The sequence below is a fragment of the Melospiza melodia genome, chromosome Z, assembly GCF_035770615.1.
Source record: "Melospiza melodia melodia isolate bMelMel2 chromosome Z, bMelMel2.pri, whole genome shotgun sequence".
Lineage (NCBI taxonomy): Eukaryota > Metazoa > Chordata > Aves > Passeriformes > Passerellidae > Melospiza > Melospiza melodia.
The window spans coordinates 69910359-69930792 of NC_086226.1; the positions used below are offsets into that span (position 1 = coordinate 69910359).

General features: G+C 41.7%; 1 protein-coding gene across 1 annotated transcript in view; it reads right to left on the reverse strand.

The window, feature by feature from the left end:
• Positions 1–20434, reverse strand: part of LOC134431793 (PALM2-AKAP2 fusion protein-like) — a 262074-nt gene that overhangs the window by 11252 nt on the left and 230388 nt on the right. Inside the window, 1 exon segment of the mRNA XM_063179982.1 lies at positions 5744–8132. Coding sequence (XP_063036052.1) covers positions 5744–8132 — 2389 coding nt within the window.

Genomic DNA, 20434 nt, shown 5'->3' on the forward strand with positions numbered 1-20434 from the left:
AAAAAATGACAAGAGAAAAATACCCACTGCAAACCCCTTAAAAATAAGTGAAATAATCAGAAGGATCATGCTGAGTTTCAGGAAACTTGTTGATAAAACAAATGAAAACCCTAGCTGGGCCTTCAAAAACCGTCATGACAGTTGCAGCCACTAGAGAGCAGCCTTGACATCTCCCGTAAAAATCAACACGATTTATTCTTGGAAGTAGAAGTGAGCCAACACTCCAGAGGTACTTTTACAAGAACTTCCCCTGCCAGGGTTTTCCATTTCTGATCAGTGTTGAAAAACCCAGTATGATTAGTTTCTCATTAAGTTAAGCTTAATTTTAGCCTAATTAATTTAAGCTTAATTAATTGGGCAGTGATGAGGATGGGAATCCATCCTTTTTATAACACCCTATCAGAAACTGAAGGGGGAGCTTCTATGAGGACAGGCTCTTCTCTGGGTTTCATCAAAACTTGCTCCACAGATAAAGAGGAGTTATGCTGCCAAAGCAGAGACCAACAGTAGGTCTGAGCTGCCCAGCTGCACCCATGTGTGACAGCTTAGACTGATCAGCAGGAGAGACTTGAAACTACTGACATCCTGCCAATTAGGCCCACTGGGTAAAAAAGCGTGGTGAAAATGAAAGGCCTGATTAAGGGTCAGATATCTTGGTGATTAAGGACTTCATCCTTACACTAGTAATTGCCTTGGATGAATGTACGTAATGGGGGAAGAATGAGGCTTCTCAGATGTCTGCCCAACTTGTACCTTCTCCAGCGATACACACACCACCGAATGCTCAAATCTACAAACAAGCCTAATGGCTGAAAAGAGATCCTTTCATTCCTCTTCACCTGGCAAACAATGCAAATTGTAGGTTTTGGGGATTTCCACTTAAGAAAGTGGATATCTTCATGCAGGACTGTTTGCCCCGGATGCAAGCCCCATCAATTTCCATTATGACAGATGAGAAAAACATTAACATTGGAAGAGACCTTCAAGAAATCATTGACTCCAAGCTTTGTATTGCATGTACATATATATATGATATATATATATATATATATATATATATATATACACAATATATGTACACATATTATACATATCTGTATTTATATGAAGGCTACAGCATCCCAAATCTATAAACACACATTTACTTTTTACTTAGAGATGCTGTTGAAATTTTTTAAAGACATTTGCATAGCAGAGAAAAATTTTCAAAGTAAGACATTTCAGCAGGAAACCAGTCTGTGCTGGACTCAGGGGATTGCTTAAGTACATTAAAAAAAAAGATTCCTCTAGTAACACATAGCCTCATTACCACTCCAGGTGAAACGCGGCTTCTCTGCTCTTCTTGAGAACCAGGTGAACAATGCAAATATGCAAAACCACAAACAAGCAAACAGTAAATAAAGTGTGTCTCAAAGATTCTCCCACTTCATAGACATCCTCCACTAGGGAGGGAGTAAGAAAGCAAAAGGCAAATGAACTCGGTTGGTATGTTGTTAAGGCACTCCTGGAAGTATTCTGGGGATGACTGATGAGCACTCCAGAGAAATCCCTGGAGAAAATTATTAACTTTCTTTTACCATACCACTGCCTATAAAGGGGTAACGAAACAGCATCTTCCATGAACATTTCTACTTTAGGCTTTCTCATAATTCTGATTTGAAGAGGGAGTTCATACATATGTATTATATCTGTTCCTTATTGTGTACATGCATACAAGGCATTAAAAATTTAGCAACGACCATGAAATATCTTGCCCGAAGTTTCTGCTCCTCTTCCCACTACAAAAAAAGTATTTTCAGGCTATGGCTGAACCTGAGAAGCTTCCTAAACATAGGTCTTTATTAGAGAAAAATTGAAGTGGAAAATGGTTTTGAAGCTGAAGTGGTTTCTCTGATGGAGGCTTAAACTCCACAGCTGCCACTCAGGGTAAGAAAGTAGAGAGAAGAAAGAAAAGGACAGCACGTACACATCCCTCACACTTACTGACAGTTTAGAGGTATCTGACTGCTTGTGTGTCTAAGCTGCAACTTCATCACTGAGCTTTCAACACCCACTGAAGTTCTCTCACTTAGTTCATCAGCTGAGGGCCACAGAAGATGGGCATGGGGGGCAGTTCTCCTTGATGCTTGTGCAAGTGTTCGAGTGCCTGCACACAAGCCCAGTGAGCCTTATGCCTCACCTGGCAATATTTTAGTGACAACACTAAAAAGGCAGATGTGGCAGTTTCCCTCTCAGGCATGGTTTCTCTGCTAGGTACTCCCCATCTCTCATCCTGACACAGCAGATATTGACTAAGGGTTTGGCTGGAGATGAAAAGCCTTCACTGAACCGAGACCTCCCCTGTAATGATTCTCACACCTCCTTTTGAGGAACAGGACTACTCAGAGCCAGGCACTACAGGAACTTAGATACAAGTCCTGCATAGTCAAAGTTACTTCTAATAAAAGGAATAATAAAAACCACGGGAATTACATAACCATGCTTATGCTGGATTCTCATGTCTCAAGTCACACACTCATCATCCTGCTCAAATAAACTATCAGACAGGCCCCTCTCCTCTGCTCAGGAGAGATGCTGTACCACCTGCACGTTGTTGGAGGAAACCACTGTCTTGCTGTACAGCTGCTCACACCATACCAAGTGCAGCAGGAGCTCCAGCAAAACAACACAGGAGACATTCAGTTTTAAATAGTGCTCCAGAAATATTTTGGGATCCATGGTGACTATCCATACAGCAATACTCTGGCAATTTGGTCTTTCTTGAGTCTCCTCATGCAGGAAACCCAACTTTTCTGGGAAAAATTCACATAGGTTCTTCATCTTTAGCTTTCAAGGAGTGCCCTGGAGAAGAGTGTACACATTCCACTGAAATTACTCTGCGTCTCAATTCAGTGGTCTGAGATGGGTTAAAATGTTGTTTCAAAGCATCAACAAACAATTTTAAAGGATAATTGTTATCAGTACAGAAGTTTATTACTAAAAGACCTTTTGGATTGTGCTGAGTGATTGGCAGACAAACTGAGTGTTACCATCGGTTCTATGAAGTTGCATGTCAGGGTGAGTAAAGACACACTGTTTGCTATCTAAAGTAATTAGCAGTTACTGCACATATACACCTACATGAACTGTGTTAATCTGCCACACTTCAGTTAAATTACACTGCAGTTCACTGCAGTCCATTTTCATGGTTTGTCTTTCTGTTACCTGCATCAGTATCCACCCGGTTCAAAGCACAGAAGGGGAGCAGCAGTAATAAGTAGTCAGGAAACACCAGGAGTCCTAAAAAAAGCTACTCTGCCCAGACCACCACCTAAATACTGCCTGATTTTTAGGCCATTGCTAATTAAGTTTATTATTATGCCTTCTCAAAACAGTAAGTATGCACTTCCACACTTAAGGATTAGAAACAGATTTTTCAAATTTATACTTGACCTCTTAATCCCTTCCTGCTGAGGTATCCTGATGTTACTGCCAGTTCTTTCCTTGGAAAAGGCAATTTGCTGACAGAAATACCTCTGTTTCTCCTTTATTACTACCATCAGTAGTAGAATTGCTATTATTTTTCTTTGTGAAACTAGATATACATACTACAGTACCAGACATATTCTACAGCATATTCCTTACTGGCCCCAGCAGAAGCAGGTTTTCTTTTCTGATCTGTATGTCACCTTTGCTCTGTCTATCCTAATAGCCTGATGTTTGTGACTCTCCTAAATTATATTTTGACTTTTTTTCACAAATATTGAAAAGATCCTGTAATTATTAAAAGGGAAGTTGCTGCAATCTCTCAAGAGATTACATGGTATTCCTCCACCCTATTTCTAAGGATGCCTGCAGGTGTTAACAGCAATATAGCTGGCTAAAGGGACAGCAAGGAGGAGATGAACTTTAAGAGAGGTGAGGTTATACACCTTCCAATGCTAAGGGTCCTGCAGCTGAGAGCTATGCTGAGCACATCTGCTGTTCAGCAAGCACTAAAAGTAGAAGAACTAAGAAGAACTTTGCCAATGTTCTTTGTGGGTTTTTTGATCAATGATAGTCTTAAACAATGACACATATTCATCTTTTCCTAGAAATTATTTCTTTGCCTTGTCATCGGCTGCAAATTGCAGTAGCTTGAGTCATTGTCTAAGAGATCCCAATTTTCTTTCTTGAACATATGGCAGTTGGACATTTAAAGGAAACTGTCTGGAATGATTCATTATAAACAGAAGTTTATAATTTTCTCTAGAATGTAATTTACGACAAACATTTTTACAGACACAAAGTAAATGCCTTTTTGTGTAGAGAAAGCAGAAATATGTTGTTTTCCTAGAAGTTCTGTTAAAACAAGCATTAGTGTCAGCAGCCCATCCAACATCACTTCTGAGTAAAATACAATCATTATCTACCCCATTTCGAGCACTTTCACTACAGATGATGCTGTTTTTGAACACAGTCATGAGCACACCTTTATGAAACAAGTCCTCCTAACTGACGTCTATAGTGCCCTGTATCTCATGTATTGCAGATATTTCTCAGAACACCTCAGATTAGAAAGGATCCTTATGGAAAATGCTATACTAGGAGTTATAACAATAGCACTTCAAAGAAAAGACTGGTATTTGCTACATTTTTTTCAAAAAATACATGTTAAGATCATCCTCTTTGCAGAAGAAACTGAACTAAGTATTCTCTATTTATGTGCTCCATAAAACTCCAAGTTCACAATCATACTGAATAATGGGCTAAATCTACTTCTGATTCAAACTTACCATGACTTTCAAAAGAAAATTACTACCACTGGCTTGTATTTACCCCAGTGGAAATAAAGACAGCATTTAAGTACTTTTGGTAGAATGAATACTTTTTCACAATGACCACTGTTAATAAACTCTACAGGCACTTGCAAAGCATATGCAGGTATATGCTTAATAAAAATCACTACACAGAAATAAGCCTGGTGTGTGTTTCTGGGGTTTTTTTAAAATGTATTTTTTTCTGTATTATATTTAGAAGGCATCAGTGTTTGACATTATTTCTTGAGAAGGGGAATGGGGAGACAGATATGCTGTAACTGCTGTGAATGTCAGAAAAAGAACGCAGAAACTGATCGGTCAAGAAGACTTCCACTGAATCTATTGAACAATTTGTTTGTGTTGCCTGTTTAATTCAGTAGTGAGTAACACCAGCTAAAATACATGGCAACCCATAACTCTGGATATAGTTTTACAAGACAAAGCTCATTAAGACCAAGACCGCAAAACAGAACGCAAAACACACGGAAAAAGATATCAAATTCATACCCCAAAATCTGCACATCTTCACTTATTCTGCACTTCCCTAATGGCGTGCAGGAGAACAGGAAACCTATTAAGGACAGTCTTGGATGTTTGTCTTTCAAATAGCCACACAGCTGTAAAAACTGCTGCTGTGCTTCCCTGAAAGGATCCTAAATTTCAGTGGGTGGTCTGAGCAGCACAGCGATGGACATGTCACGCTACCATGTGGCAGTGGGTGAATACAGAACGGGGTTTAGTACGGATTATCAGCGTCTCTGCACTATTTGTGAAAACCCAGAACCTTCCACAGGTGTGCTCACAGCCAGAAAATTAAGCTGTCCCATACAGTTTCCAGGTACATTAAGTCATCTGCCCTCCCACCCCCTGCAAAACAGTATTTTCATTAAAAAATGACATAAAACTAAACCATACCTGACCCTTCAGTCACGTTTCACTTCTGCTCTGACACTTTGAGCTCTTACCTGGTGCAGTTTTGTAAGACACAGTTCTGGTGGGCATGGGTGGTGCACTCTTTGTAACAGGGCTTGGTGCCATTTGCAAACCCTGCCGCTGCCTCTTCAGCTCCTCTTCTCGTTCCTGGGCAGCTCTGATCTCTTCTTCAATCATGGACAAAGTCCGCTGTTTCCTTGACCGTAACTTGAAAGGGCCCACAGTCACTTCAGGCTCCTGTGTGGCCAGGATGGAGGCAGTGCTCCGAAGCTCCGCTGCCTCTGAATACTTGCTGAAATAGCTGACTTCAGGTCTGCTTTCTTCCACAAGGAATGGCTGGCTGGCTGAGTACATGGGTGACTGCTGCAAACTCTTCCCTTCCCTGAGTCCTGAGTCTTCCTCTTTTGAAGTCTTTGGTATGGTGTCCCTTTTCTCTTGAACTGGTGAAGACACCTGGGGTGGCTCAAACGTTGGGTTCTGATGCTCCTTGGAGGCTGGAGCTGGCCCAGTGCTGGCTGGCTGCTCTTTGGCTGAGACTTCTTTCTCTGCTGGGATTCCTTCTTCCCTCGGGTTTCCTTTCTCCACCTGCTCAGCTATGGCTTGTTGGATGGCGTTTTGAACCAGCAGGCCAGCGTGGTAGTCCAGCTGGTCGTCCATCAGCATGGAGTCTGCCAAGGCAGAGGAGGGCGAATCACAGCCTGGGTCACTGAAAGACTTGGAGATGCCTTCAGCCCTGCACTCAGCTGGAGTTTCAGCCTGCGGGGTCTGTGGCAGAGAGAAATCCGCTAGTGAGCTTTCCTGCAGGGCGCTCATGGTCTCATTGGAGGCACCGCTGTCACTTACGTTATCCATGCTGAAGTCATTGGAAAGGGTCTCCAAGACAGTGGTATCCTGAGACCTGACAGACAAGTCATCCAAACCGGAGTCAAGCTCCTCTGGCGGTGAAGAGGCGCTTCCTGACTTTGGGAAGTGATCTAGACTTCCCTGTCCATCATCCTTCACCACTGTGAAGACCGCCCTTGCACTCATGAATTCTCCATCCTCTGCCCACAGTTTTGAGGCTGGCCCAGCTCTGGGGCTATCACCGGAAGGTAAGTCTCGTGCTGTGTCAGCTGTGGTATTCTGAGTGCTTTTGTCCTCTTCTGAGCTACAGGAGACTTTCTGTGCTTTGACGACCGTGGCGCTGTTACCCTCAAGCTGTCCAGTTTGCCCGCAGACTGAAACGGGTCTTATCACGGACGACATCGGCCTGTCCACACACGGAGAATTGAGGCTTTTGTAGAAGGGTTTGACAGAGAACATTTTGGGTGTTACTGACCGCCTTGGTGGGGCCTGACCCTGAGATGGACCTGAATTCTCCATCAGCTGGAACTGCTTCCTGGCAGCTGAGAAGTCAATTTGCTCTGTGACAATATCTTCTTTCCTGATACTGACAGGCTCTGGGGATACAAAGGAGCAGCTGACCTGTTTAGGGGATGTTGGTGCTGCACCTTGCTGCTGCTGCCTCTCCTTGCGCTCCTTGTACTTCTTGTGAGACTCCAGATGCTCTTCATCCAGTTGATCCTCCAGGGGCTTCTCCTGAGGAGGGTTCCACCATTTGGCAGCAATGCTGGGGTTCTTCTTGACAGCCTGGCTTTTAATGAGTTCCCTTCTTTCTTTTTCAAGTTCCATCATTTCCTCTGATGGTCTCACTTTGCGGACACTGTATTTTTCTTTCTCTTCCTCATCTTCAAAGAGCTTTGAGGGCTTTTTCTCTTCATGGAAGGCTCGCAGTTCAAACTTTGCCTCTTTCTTAAGGGTTGTAAGAGTTGTCTCTCCATCCTTAGAGGATCTTCTAGAACTGTTTGAAGAAGTGGGACTTCCTGGCACCTTCAGACTCTCCCTAGTGTCTTCTTTCAGACCACCCAAGGAATGGCCATTGGATTTCAGGTTCTCATCTGTTATATTAGCTTCACATGTCTCAGCCTCCAAGGATACCTGCTTGTCTGCTACATTTTCTCTTTCACTAGACACTGACTCTTTGTTGACATTAGCAGATGCTCCTGAACCATCCATAACGGAGACTGCACTTGGTTCAGGGGAGGATGTCCCATTAAATGTACTGTCTGCAGCAGAATCGCAACAATTTGCCTCCAGCACTTCATCTAGGTATCTGATCTCTTTAGCAACTTCACTGTCGAGAGATTCATGCCTGTCCCTAAGTCCATTTCGGCTGGAAGCAGGCGAAAAGAAGTGGGTTGGATTGTCTGTGGGATGTGGTGAAGCCACTGTGGTGATGCTTTTATGTTCAGAAACTGGAACTTCAATTTCCATTTTCTCTTCCTTTGTAGCAAGCACAGTAGATGGCTCCAAGAAATTGGCACAGTTTTGGTCTCTGTTTTTTCTTAACCTGATGTCATCCTCAGGGATTCTGGAAGATTTCTAAAATAAAAGAGAGAGAAATTATGAAATCTTAAAAAATGAACACCTAATTTTTTGCAGAGCAAACACCATCTGGAAAACAAATCCTAGCACTTCTTGAAGTTGAGATTAAAGCATTCCCTCAGAGCATGGGAAAGCAAGGCAAGCCATTAACACAAAAAGTAGGAAGTTACCTTACCATATGCTGGAAAAGTTACTAAAACAACAACAAACTTTAATTTAAGAATCTCCCACTTGCTTACCACCCTCATTTTGTCATTATTTCATGCCTGTGTCTTGGTCTGTGACTAGGAATAAACTTTGAATTTCTAAGTTAACAGTAACTTGGCAATTTTGATTCCTCAAAGATTTGCACATGCAGTACACAACACCTATCATCTTGGTACTCCAAAAATGCTTTCCACACCTAAATGAAATCTCATAATGCCTCTGCTGATGAAAAGTATTACTGCCTGTGCTTTGCGGAAACAAATACTAATATGCTGAAAGAGTTGGTGACTCACACCAAGTAAGGAAAAATGATGTGGCAATGGTAGGGAATGTTCAATTCTCAATGCTCAATCCTGGTCATAAAACATGGAGTAGAATTACATGGTGCTGGAAAGACATGGGGTCTTCCTCCATCCCACATGGAAACCTACACACAGTTGCACTTGAGAGACAGGAAGCATTTGTAACTCCCATAGCATGAAGAACACCACAAAGAGCATGACAGGGACCACAGTCATGGTATCCTCCCTCCCACTTCTTTCATCTGCAGTGCAGATCTTCTGGATCATGTCTCTCCCTGATATGTTGCCTCTGGTCACAAGCTTATTGACATAAATACTATTTATGCTCATATATTTTACTGGTCAAGCAGCCTAATGAACTTACTGAAGTCTGAAGGAACTTCTGATTAAGTTGGTGACGCATCAGTTAACTTCTCAATAATTCTATACTGCTAAAAGGCAAACCTAATCCATAACACCAAAACCAAAGAGGACATTTGGACATTTTAAACATGGTTTTTCAAAAAAGCACTTGCTAACTTGCAAAATAATGATAACCAAAAGTTATACATTATTCCCTTTGACTCACCTTTTAAAACAGAAAGGTGGTACCTGAGCCCTCTGCCTGCTTTCCACACGTGTTTCTATGTGTGAGGCGTTGACTTTGAAAGCAAATGGCATTGACCAAACCCTGTGAACTCAGTGGACACCAGCAAGAGCACCATTGTCAGGCTGTCACCCCTGCCTTGCTGTCCCTTATCCAGCATGCTATTAACACACACCACAGCAGCAGATGATGAACAAGGAGCACAATGGCACTTACCAGTGACCTGAACAATCATATTGTCACTGGATTTATACTGGCAGCCAAATGCATTTGACACACCTTAACGAATTACAGCCAGTCGCCCAGAAGAGCTCTTTCTAAAAACACTCTGAAAAGCTTTCTGTCTAATTACATAGTTGTACACAGTTGAAGACAATGCTGGCTTCAGCCGTCAGATACTTTCTTCCTAACTGTGCTTAAACACCAGGAAAAAAAAATCTTTAAAGATAACCACCCTGCTTTTGTCTACATATTTTACTTGACAAACTTCAAACTGGTTTTACTTGCTTCACTTCTTCACTTTCTGTTGAACTTAGAAATATTCCAGCTGAAGTTCATAGCAGTTCTTTTCTTAAAGGATATTGTGTTTTTTATCATTTAAATATCAAAATGTGGCCAGTGTCTTCTTTAGTCCCATTAATGATATATTCAAGAAATCAGATGCTTTGCAAACAAATACAAAGCATAAAAAATGCTTACTTTGTACAGTAGGCACAGATGGAATGAAAGAATGATAGATAACGGCTCTTTTAAAATGAAAGGGTATTGCTCTTGATTTGCTGGCAGAGCTCCATGTACACAATAGGTACTCAGGTGACAGGATTTAAGTCTGCGATACCTTTTTGATATTTGGGGTTATATCTTCCCTGCTCGACTTGCTGGTGCAAAAATGAGTATGGTGGCCCCTAGGGCAGCCTGTGCAAAGTCCAGGACTGATAGCTGTCCCTTTTCATACAAACCATGGGTATGAAATTATGCTCCCACTAACATTTGCTTATAATCTGATAGATCAAAGCCACTAGTAGCTTGGTATGACATTGGTAGCTAACTACGTCCTCTGTAGCTTCAAAACCGTATCCTGAATGGACAGAAAATCAGTTAATGAAGATGCGCTCTTCTGCCATCAAAACACATCTCCTTGCAGAGCCGAAGGAGCTCTTGCTCCGGTGCTTCTTGTACCTGCACACCATGGAGCTGGAAATACACCTGATTGTCCCAGAGACTGCATTCACTGAAGCAGGTCTGTTTCCACCTCTGCTCTGTGTGAACCACTCCAGTTCACATCACATTTGGATATTCAAGTTCGGTAAGAGAACCACAGGTAGTTTTTTGCCAAAACGTCTTAGCAAGTAAGAGCCTACCCTCTCACCATAGCTGCAATCCATAACTCACAATTAAGGCACATGCATGTAACAGCATGCACGCCCTAATCAGGGCGTGCACTTGTGACAGCATGTAATTCTGGAAGTGCATGTGTCTATGCAATTAGTGTGGGACATATAATTATGTAGCAAAACAGACAATTATGCAGTAAAACCTACGAGAAAACACTGCTTCTTATTGGAGGAGCCTTTCTGGCTAGGACTCCAAGCACGGCAGAGGAGCCAGTGAGGATTGCTAGGAGAGGAAAAAAAAAATACATTCAAAGGAACCACCCATTTATTTTCCTCAAAACATTCTGCCAGAACCTGGGGACAACTTTGTGAAGTTGTGGCAATAAAAATTATGCTCCAGACACTCCTGCGGGGAGCAGAAATCAATCTACTGATGAATTACTTGAAGAAGAGAACTGAGATAGCTGAGGACAGAAACAGATGGCAAAACAAAGCTTTTCAAGACAGTCCAGGGCACAGCACCTGCACAGGTCAACTGAATGGGTGCAGGAAATGGCACATGTTGGGATGAGCCACCATGGGTGGGAGGAGGATTGCAGGAGGGGGGCAGTGGGGTACACACAGACCCCCATGCCTCAGCTGCTTGGTGGAAGGAGGAGAGCTTTCCAGGGGGCTGCTTTTGCTCCTCCTTGATAAGCCTGCACCAGCAGCTTAGTATTTGCCACCTACAGGGAGAAGGCTTTTCAAAGCCTGCACCATTACAAAGACCTGTGAATGGGAAAAGGGCTGCATTCAAACCTTATTGTAGGCAGTCACAAGGCATTCACAGTGATGCCCTTGAACTACTCATCTAGACCCAGCTTTTCCAGAAGTTACTGTTACATTTACACTGTCTCAGAATGTGTGTTCATTTTGTCTAAGTCAAGATGCAACAGGGCAATTAGTGTCACTTCTACAATGCTGCTGCACTTTAGTAAACTATAGTTATTAGCAGCTTAGAAAATTATTAGCATATTTCCTCTTTGGCTGAATTCTTCATCTACAAAAGTGCAAGTGTTTGGGCAATCAGCTCATTTAGAAGGAATAAAATGTGGGTGTGCTACTAGCAGGACCCAACAAACGTACTGCCAGTGCCTTCCTTTGTTTGATGCAACAAAAAATGCCTACAGAAACAAGTGGGAAGAAATCCTTCTGAGTCAGATCAACATTCTTCTGCAGCATCAGTAGCAGTGGTGGGAAGGCAGAGGAAAGGATTAAACAACTAAGAAGTTTCACGGTTTAAAAAAATCTGGAAGTTTCCTTATTGTGGGCTTTTACAATCACTCCAGCCAAGTTTCAAGACAGCTTTTGATGCTTTTGGTCTCCTGGCTTTGTTAGCACTGTCAACCTTCCATTTCTTTGGCCTTCATATTCTTTTGGAGATGTCCTGTACTTCATTTGCTCCTCCTCCCCCTGCTTCAGCATTGAGCCAGTGTTTTGTTCAACCCTTTCCACTCTTCTCTTCAATCTATTAGGCCCACCACACATCAAGCAGTTTTAGTAGTAAAACATCCTTTGCAAATAGTTTACTGGCTAATCCATACCATCCTTGCTAATGTCAGTCATCTTCTCCCTCTTCATCTACTGTCTTGGCCTGCCTCTCTGACTGTCTTATTTGCAATTAAGAAGGAAGCAAATGATGGATTTGTTAGGAGATTGACTCTGGCAAACCTTCAAGGGAGCAGCTGCTTCCATTCACCTCACCCTTTTGAAGAACACAGTCACCACCTGCACAACAGATGGAGCCAATCCCAAACACTGCAAAGACACAGAAGTCAGCTGAACCTCTGTGGCTCCAGACAGACACCCTGTCCAGAGACAAAACTCCTAGCCAGCAGAGGCATTGCCCCATGCTTGCTAGTGACAGTAAGTCTTTGCAGAACTCATTTTCTTTTAGGACCCCAAGTGTTGCAGTTCATAATGAACCAGAAAAGCAACAAAAGTTGTAAAAAGAGATAGCATCTATCCCTCACAGCCCATGTTCCCTACCACACAACAGGTGCTCAGACAGGTGCCAACATCCCACCCCATCCCAGGTGGGAATGGCAGCCCAAACCACTGCGGCAGCTCCTGTCTCACAATGGCTCCTGCACTCCCTCCCTCCCTCCCTCTCTCAGCAGGGTCTCAGGGGCAGCTGCCACCCCATCTAAGTGCAAATATGTGGTGAACCCCCCTTGGCACAGGAGGAAGAAGAAATTGACGGTGGGAGCCTTTGCACAAAGCAGTCTAAAGAAATGGGTCAAACATCTCTGTTTTAGAAACTGCCTGTTTGGGTGAGCTAAGAGAAAGCAGTAGCAGGAAAAAATAGTTTAAAAATATCCTAGAAATGAAGGGGAGAACTCAGGGAAAGAAAGGGTTTCTACTCACATTACTTACAGAAACTATACATTTTGATTTTAAAAAACCAAATCAAAACACACAAAAAAATCCCAAATCCAAACTAAAAGTGTTGTCTTCTTGCTTCCATGCAAAAAGACGTTCCTTTTTCATACAGTATTTTATACTGATATCTAAAGGTTTTTAAACTACTAAGGGAAATGTTGCACAAAAACTTTAGAAGTTTTCTCTTAATAAAATAAAATTCAAGTTTCAGAAAAAAAAAAAAAAAACTAGCCCAACAAAACCCCTCAAATCCTGTTGCCAGATTTTGAATTTAAGACATGTCAGGCACACACTGACACTACGCTGAATAGTTCCATTTGCAACCCTACTTGCACCCAAAAAGCAAAACCTGGCCTGCTCCTCTCACAGTGCATTATACAGTATCTTCAATACAAAGACTGAAACAATATCTGCTTTCTAAAATGTTTTAGTGTTGAGTGTCACAGTGACATTTTCTGCAAGCAGCTCTCCACGCTCTTCCGTGACTTTTCTGAGGCAGCCAGACAGCACAATATTTTCTTTGTGAAATGCTGGTTTGTCTCCTAAACACTTCAGAAATCACAAGATTACATTCAAATGCAACAAAAATCAATGCAACTTCGTATTATCTCCTCCTAAGAACCAGTGTCAGAGCTGTTTAGGACTACAGACAGTGATAAGTGATGTGGGGATACAGTGCCAAACAAAGTGTTTATTTGGAGAGCTTGCTGTGTGACTTTTTTTACGAGGTTTTCCTATTTCCTTTCTTCATGGTTTAGCAAAGAAGTTGTGATTGCATTCATTCAGAAAACACATGAAAGGCTTTGCAATATTCTTTTGGAAATATCCATCTGAGCCACAGGCTCCAGCTTCCCCAGGTGATACACTATAAAGCTCTTTTATCAAATCAAACTCCAATCTTCTTTTGCTGCTGTAATACATTAATGAGGGATAAAAATGGCCCAAGAATTATCACTACTTTGATGATAAACATATATTGTATGACAGGATATTTTAATGATGAGGACACAGTCACTTAGGGACAAAAGGCTCCTAAATGCTAAGTGAAAAGAAATATTACCTCTGATTAAGAAAAAACAATGCAGAATTTATTAGAGCATGATGGTTACACAGCTGGTAGTATGGAAAGGAACATATATTCAAGTGGTGTAGACGCAGATACTACTCTGTGTGGGGCTGGTTAGCTTTGCTATGAAAGCTCTGTTCAGTTTTACATAATCAAGATGGAAATCTGAAATTACAGGAAGCTGTGATTATGCTTTCATAAAGAAAGTGCAGCACTGTTTGGTACTGCCACACTCCACATTCACACCACATTTTCAGTCAGTTGCACACAGGGAGAACCAGGAGCTTGAAGAACCCAAGAGATCAGTAAATTGGCAATGATTTCAGGTACCAGAACCTGCAATCAAAAGGCCATTCTCCTCTGCACTGTTGGCTTCTTGTAATGTAGGTCAACCTGAAAGTGCAGCTGAATTAGAGCAGTAAATGTGTGCAAAAGAATGCATTTCATCCGGAAAAATGTGGTTTTATCATCACTCTCATCAGTTCAAATCACACTTCTGATGCTCCTTTCACCTGCAAAATGATTTCCACCTCAAATCAAAATGCACCAGTAGGTATTATTATTTCTCATGCTGCTTCACTCAGTTCCGTAGGACAGAAACAACAGCACACTCTGTGTGCAGGCATGGGAAACAAACCAATGCCACTGAGGGACAGCATTGGACTCAAGGTCAATACAAACCACGTTAACGTGTTAATCAAGCGCACCACCACAGATGGTTAGTACTTTTTAACTTTGTTACACATTTTTCCTAAGGCTTATTTTTCCATGGCTTGCACCCAAAATCTGCTTTTGCTGAAACAAGATTGAATTCCAACAGCTGGGATACTTGATTTAAAGAGGTTGTGGGGCTAAGTCACTTCAATTGGTAAATATGATCTTGTGAAGCGGCCTCCAAGGCTGCCTAAGGAAGCACAATGGTCTGCTGGAGAAATAAAGAGCATCCCATCCAACGAACACATATGGAACATGGCGCAGTTAAAAAACTGCCCACACTTGGCAGGCAATTCAATTAATGATAAAATCTTTGGGGAACAGAAGGAGAATTTCTTCTTTACAACTGAAGGTCACAGAATGAGGTCCTGTACCATTGCACTTACCGCAACCACCTGGCCAGGCTCCCCACTCAGCTGGTGCTGGTGCAGCTGAGCTAAGGGCTTGGCTGTTTAGTAGCACTCTCACACTCAGCCTCTGGTTTGATGTTAAATTCAGGAGGAGAAATCCCAGGTGAATAAGGAAAGAGAAATGTTCAGCTTAACAGAGAGCCTAATACTGATACTGAGTTGAGCAGAACATGACTTCTGAATGTATGCATGAAAAATCAGTTTCACAAAATGCTGCAGCTGAAATCTGCCCTGCACATGTCGAGGATGGAACAATTGCTCTGATAAAGCATGATCTAATCCCAGCGGGGAGGGGAAAGGACGCTAAACTAAGCCTTGCTCTTAATACTGTCTAACCCATCTAGATAATGTCAGCACAAGGAAAGAGTGACCTTTACGGTCGCTTGCACGAAAAAGGATAGAGACAAGGGGAAAATTCCTTAGTCCTTTCATTGGGGGGCACAGGGCTCCTGTTCCATCTAAAGAATGAATCTACAACTCTCCTATGTAAATGAGAGAGCTCGAGAAAAATACTGGCATGTTAATAATTTTGGTGAATAAGAAAGGGACCTCCTGAGGAAGGAATTTGGGTTAGGCAGGGGCAGGAGGAAGGCAGTAAACGGAGACAAAAGGCCATGCAGTTCACTTGCTCTCTGAACAGGTATTATGGTTGCTAGGAAAATCTTCTTTAATATATATTAGGAACAGAGATAAACATGCCTTAAACAAACAAATTTTCAGGCTTTCTGACATGTATCAGCACTAAAGTCTTCTGAGGATACAGTCTTTCAGCAGCTGGTACAATTTGGTAAACATTTCATAAATGGCAGCCTAACCTTCAATTTCTGAAAAAAGATACATGATCTCTATGCTGGAGTTCTTTGACCACTTACCTTCAAGGGCAATAGAGTAGGAATTGAATGCTTTAACTGAAACAACACCTACAAACCTTCGCCAATAAAGACTAAGGTTTTTCACTTTCAATTCTCTGTTTCACAAATGTTAATGGTTGGAGGTCATGCTGCTTTAAACTATTTTCTAAAGCCTAATTAATACTTGTACTTCTGAAAGGCATGGCTGTTCAATACCTATTGGAGTTTGACAAGACTGCTGCCACAGAGGCTATGCTGGACTAATGGAACAAATTATGCTCAGAAATGTAAGGCTAAACATCTGTTTCTCTGACAGCTGAAGAAAGTTAAGAATTATTGTTGATGTTTTGTCTTTACCAGTAGGACTTGTTAGAGCTGCTCTCATCCATTAGATTAAGACTCATCACAGCAAAATCTCCTTAAATGAAGGTATGCCTACGTAACTGCGCTTGGTGCAGTGTGTCTCACCCAGCGGCAGCCTGCTCTGCCAGGAGCACAAAGAACAGGGCAATGTTTATTCACTGCAAGCAGCGAGTCTTGGGAAGGTTACAGTCTGAGGCCTCAACCAGCCAGCAGGCTTAAGCACTCTGCAGACTGCTTTCTTCCCAGCTTTTCAAGGAAATGGAATTGTTTTAAAGATAGAGACCTCTAAAACGCTCTGTTGCGAGAGAGCATGTAGCTGCTTGAAAAGGGCCCTATGTAGAATTAGCTCTACCCAAAACGTATTTTAGGCTGCTACCTCCAGACCCAGGCAAAAGCCTGTAACAGGAACATTATAAAAAGAAAACTGAAAGGATATGAAAAAAGAGGATATCTATCCTAGTACTAGCTCAAAAATCACATTATGTAAGTGAAGAGGGGGGAAACATGATGGTGGTCCAAGGATATAACTGAAGTCGGTGCCATTAGCTGTGTTACACACACAAGTGGGAAGAGAAGCCATCCCAACAAGAGCAGCACATCACCTTCCCTGCCTGAGTTACGCTCCCCACTGTGTCACCATGCCCACTCTCCATCAGGGAACTACCACACAAAAATGCCTTCACTCTCAGTCCCTTTTACCAGAAACAGATCATGGGGAAAACAGCAATTGGAGATTTTACACAAAAGCCAAAACCTTGTAACTCTAGTGGAGTGCAGTTCGCAGGGCTCTCCCTCTAAGGGCATGCATGTAATTTCATTTTCTGGACAGTGCATGTAGAAAAATCCCCCTTCAAAGATACATGTCTACAAAATGAAACTTATTATCGTTAAATGATGAATCCAATATAGCCAGGATGTTTGACTTTGACCTATCATTTCAGTGGAATTTGACATACTTAACAGTAAGTCAGAGTCCACAAAACAGTTTTGCTAGTGAGAGGCCAAATGTGTACAGTCTGTAAAGAAGGAGGATGTTGCTAAATTCTCCACATGCCATTGCTGTCCCTAGGCTATAAATAGGACATACCATGTGAGTTTGGGGTTTTGAACGGTTAGCAACTTCATCTGTGCTTTGCACAAAATTACACACTTCAGTCATCTCACTATTTCCTGCAGGAGAATATTTCATTGAAAGTGAGACTTGCACAGGCTGGTTTTTTTAAATTCCTTGTTTGGGGAAAGTAGTTGAGAAATCCCTGAGACATCTCCTTTCAGCACCTACCACTTCCTGTCCCTCTGCCCCTGCTTCCCTCCCCTCTTCCAAGCAAAAACTCATTACTCCTTTTCCTGCTGCAAAGGACCTAATTAAAATGACCTACAGCACATTTGGACTATATTAGGATATTATTTGGTTAAGGTGTTCATTGCTTTCTCTTTGGGCATGTGGAGGAAAATGTTGTTAACTGAACAGGCTATTCCAGCTCCAACTGCTCTGCTTTAAAATTCCTTCAGATTGCCAAGTCCCTCAGATGTGGGTTCTTTTTTACCTAATTACAGAAAATTAAAATAAACAGTGGTTAATTCATTTAATGTTAGCAAAATCCCTAAATACAACTAAACGGTCATATTAATAGTTGCTATTGTATTTCTCAGACAATTTGCTATTTGATAGAAAATGCTTGCTTGGAGCTATTTTAAACAGTCATTAAAAGGCTCGACATTAATCAGCAAGCAGCACCTCACATTTCTGTAGAAGCACAAGTTTGACGCATTCCACATCAAATTGCTTTAGAGAGGGGGGAAGACTAGATATTCTCAAAAGAGTATTTGTTTACTAGCATATCCACAAGCAATAGCTTGGTGTTTTCAGTATTTTAACTGACTGCATGAGACTTCAGCTATGGAGTCTGTCTACCTAAAAGCCAAAGCACAGGCTAGTAGGAGACAGCAAGTCATCTTGGCTTTCAGATGCTTTCCCCTAAAATACCCTTCCTCATATCTCAGGAGTTAAAGAATGTGCTATCCTGGTGCATGCACAGAAATATCAACTAAGTGCCACAGCACACATCAAATGCCCTAAAACCCAGGAATGCTGTTGCTGCTAAATGTGACTCCTCACAGTACTATGCTTAATTTCCTCCAGTGTTAAACAACTAAAAGATGAAGCTGAACAGACACTCTGAAAGCATCTTTATGAACTGAAATTTGCTTTAGTGTCAAGAAGAGTAATACACTCAACTAGTGAGAAACATACCCCTTCAGAGGAACTAAACACTGAAGCCAGAAAACTTTGCAAGTGCTGTCTGAAGAATATAGACCCTGAATGTGCTGGGTGGTTCTCCTAGTTATCACATGCACAGGATGTACAAAAGTTTATTTTCTCCTGAGAATCAATATCCTTCTGTATTATGTCTACTAGAAAGTTGTAAATTTCACTACTGCTCACAATGAACAAACCAGCTACAATTCAAAGAATTTCACAAGTATCACCTGGAAAAATGCCACGTTAAATACACATCCCAATATAGAAAGATAAAGATTAAATTTGATAGATAATGTGTGGCAGGTCAGAAACCTTAGCTTGTCTTTTCTCTCTGCTTCTGTAAACTCTGAAGCAAACTCCAAACACGCTGTTTTCCATAAAAACCTTAGCTTTTTTTGGCTTGTTAAATCAAATTCCTTCCCCAGCTCATTACCATACTGTGATGTCACACGCTAAGGGAGACCTGGCATAAAAAAAAAAAAAAAAAAAGGCAATAACCTCAGTCTATTCACACAAAGAGAGTCTTTTACAAGGGAAAATGCCAGCTCACACTCAGAAAGAGCATGACTTCACTTAAACTGTAATAGAGCCACCTCCTTAGAGATACTTTCAAAAGCACCATGTTGGCAAGAGACCTCTTTTCAGGTACCATAAACAGGAATTTACTGTTGTAGGTTTTTTGTGGGTAGGTTTGTTTGCAATTGTTCTTTTTTTCTTGGTTTTTGGGTATTTTGTTGTTGTTTTTTTGGTAGTTTTTCAGGAGGGGGTTTGTTGTTGCTGTTTTTGGTTTGGTTGTTGGTTTTTTGTATTTTTTTTTTTTTTTTTTTTAGTTTTTCTTTTTTTTATTTTAATTTGGGTTTTGTTTTGGTTGTGGGTTTTTTTTTGGTGGGAGGGGGCAGGCTGGAAGGGGGCTGGCAGGGAGAGCCACAACTCAACAACACAGCATGTGGCTGGCTTAGTACTAGGAAACAGCAATTAAATGAAGGGCTGCTGTGAAAGACACAAGCTCCAAGCGGTAACTACCAGTAATTTTTACCTGTCACAGAACAAAAAAAAGGCTTGACTATATTCTTTCCACAGGAGCGGCTGAAATGTTAATGGAAGCACTTAGGCCACCTTTCGTAAGCAGTTTCAGAAGACTCAGGTCAGGGCAGAGGTGTACAGCTTGTATGAAAAGTACCAGTCATATGGAAAACAACTGGATACAAGGAATGCAAAAAAATCCTCAAAACACAAACAAACAAAAAAAAACCCAACCAAATTTAGAAGGGTGAAGGAGAAAATAGGCAGAACTTTTTGAACAGCACTGTACCAGTTCATTACTGCTGCCTACGGGCTAGTGACATTTGAGTACCCTTGGATTAAGTTTCCTGGAAGCTTGATAGTTTAAGGTAAAAACATGAGCTGTGCTGACCAGACATCCCCTGCAAAGGCCCTCTGGACTTTGGGTTAAAATGGCTTGAATTTAGGGTCACGCATGATGCTAAAAATGACATATCTCAAGCAAATTTTACTCATTTGAGGAATTATGTAAAACTTGCTTTCTTACTTCTAGGGCATCAGCAAAGGGAAGGCACAGCCATTCTTTACCAGCAATGATGAAAGTGACATTTTTGACAGGAGAACCCTTGAAGGCAGTGGTAGCTCATTTCACCAGATACTCCACAACCTGCCTGAGCCACATAAAATGAGGCATGTCAAGCCTCAACATTTTTAAAATGGGTACTAAGAAACTCTTTGTCGTCTGTTGAATATATCTATGAAAAGAGAATGTAAATAAAA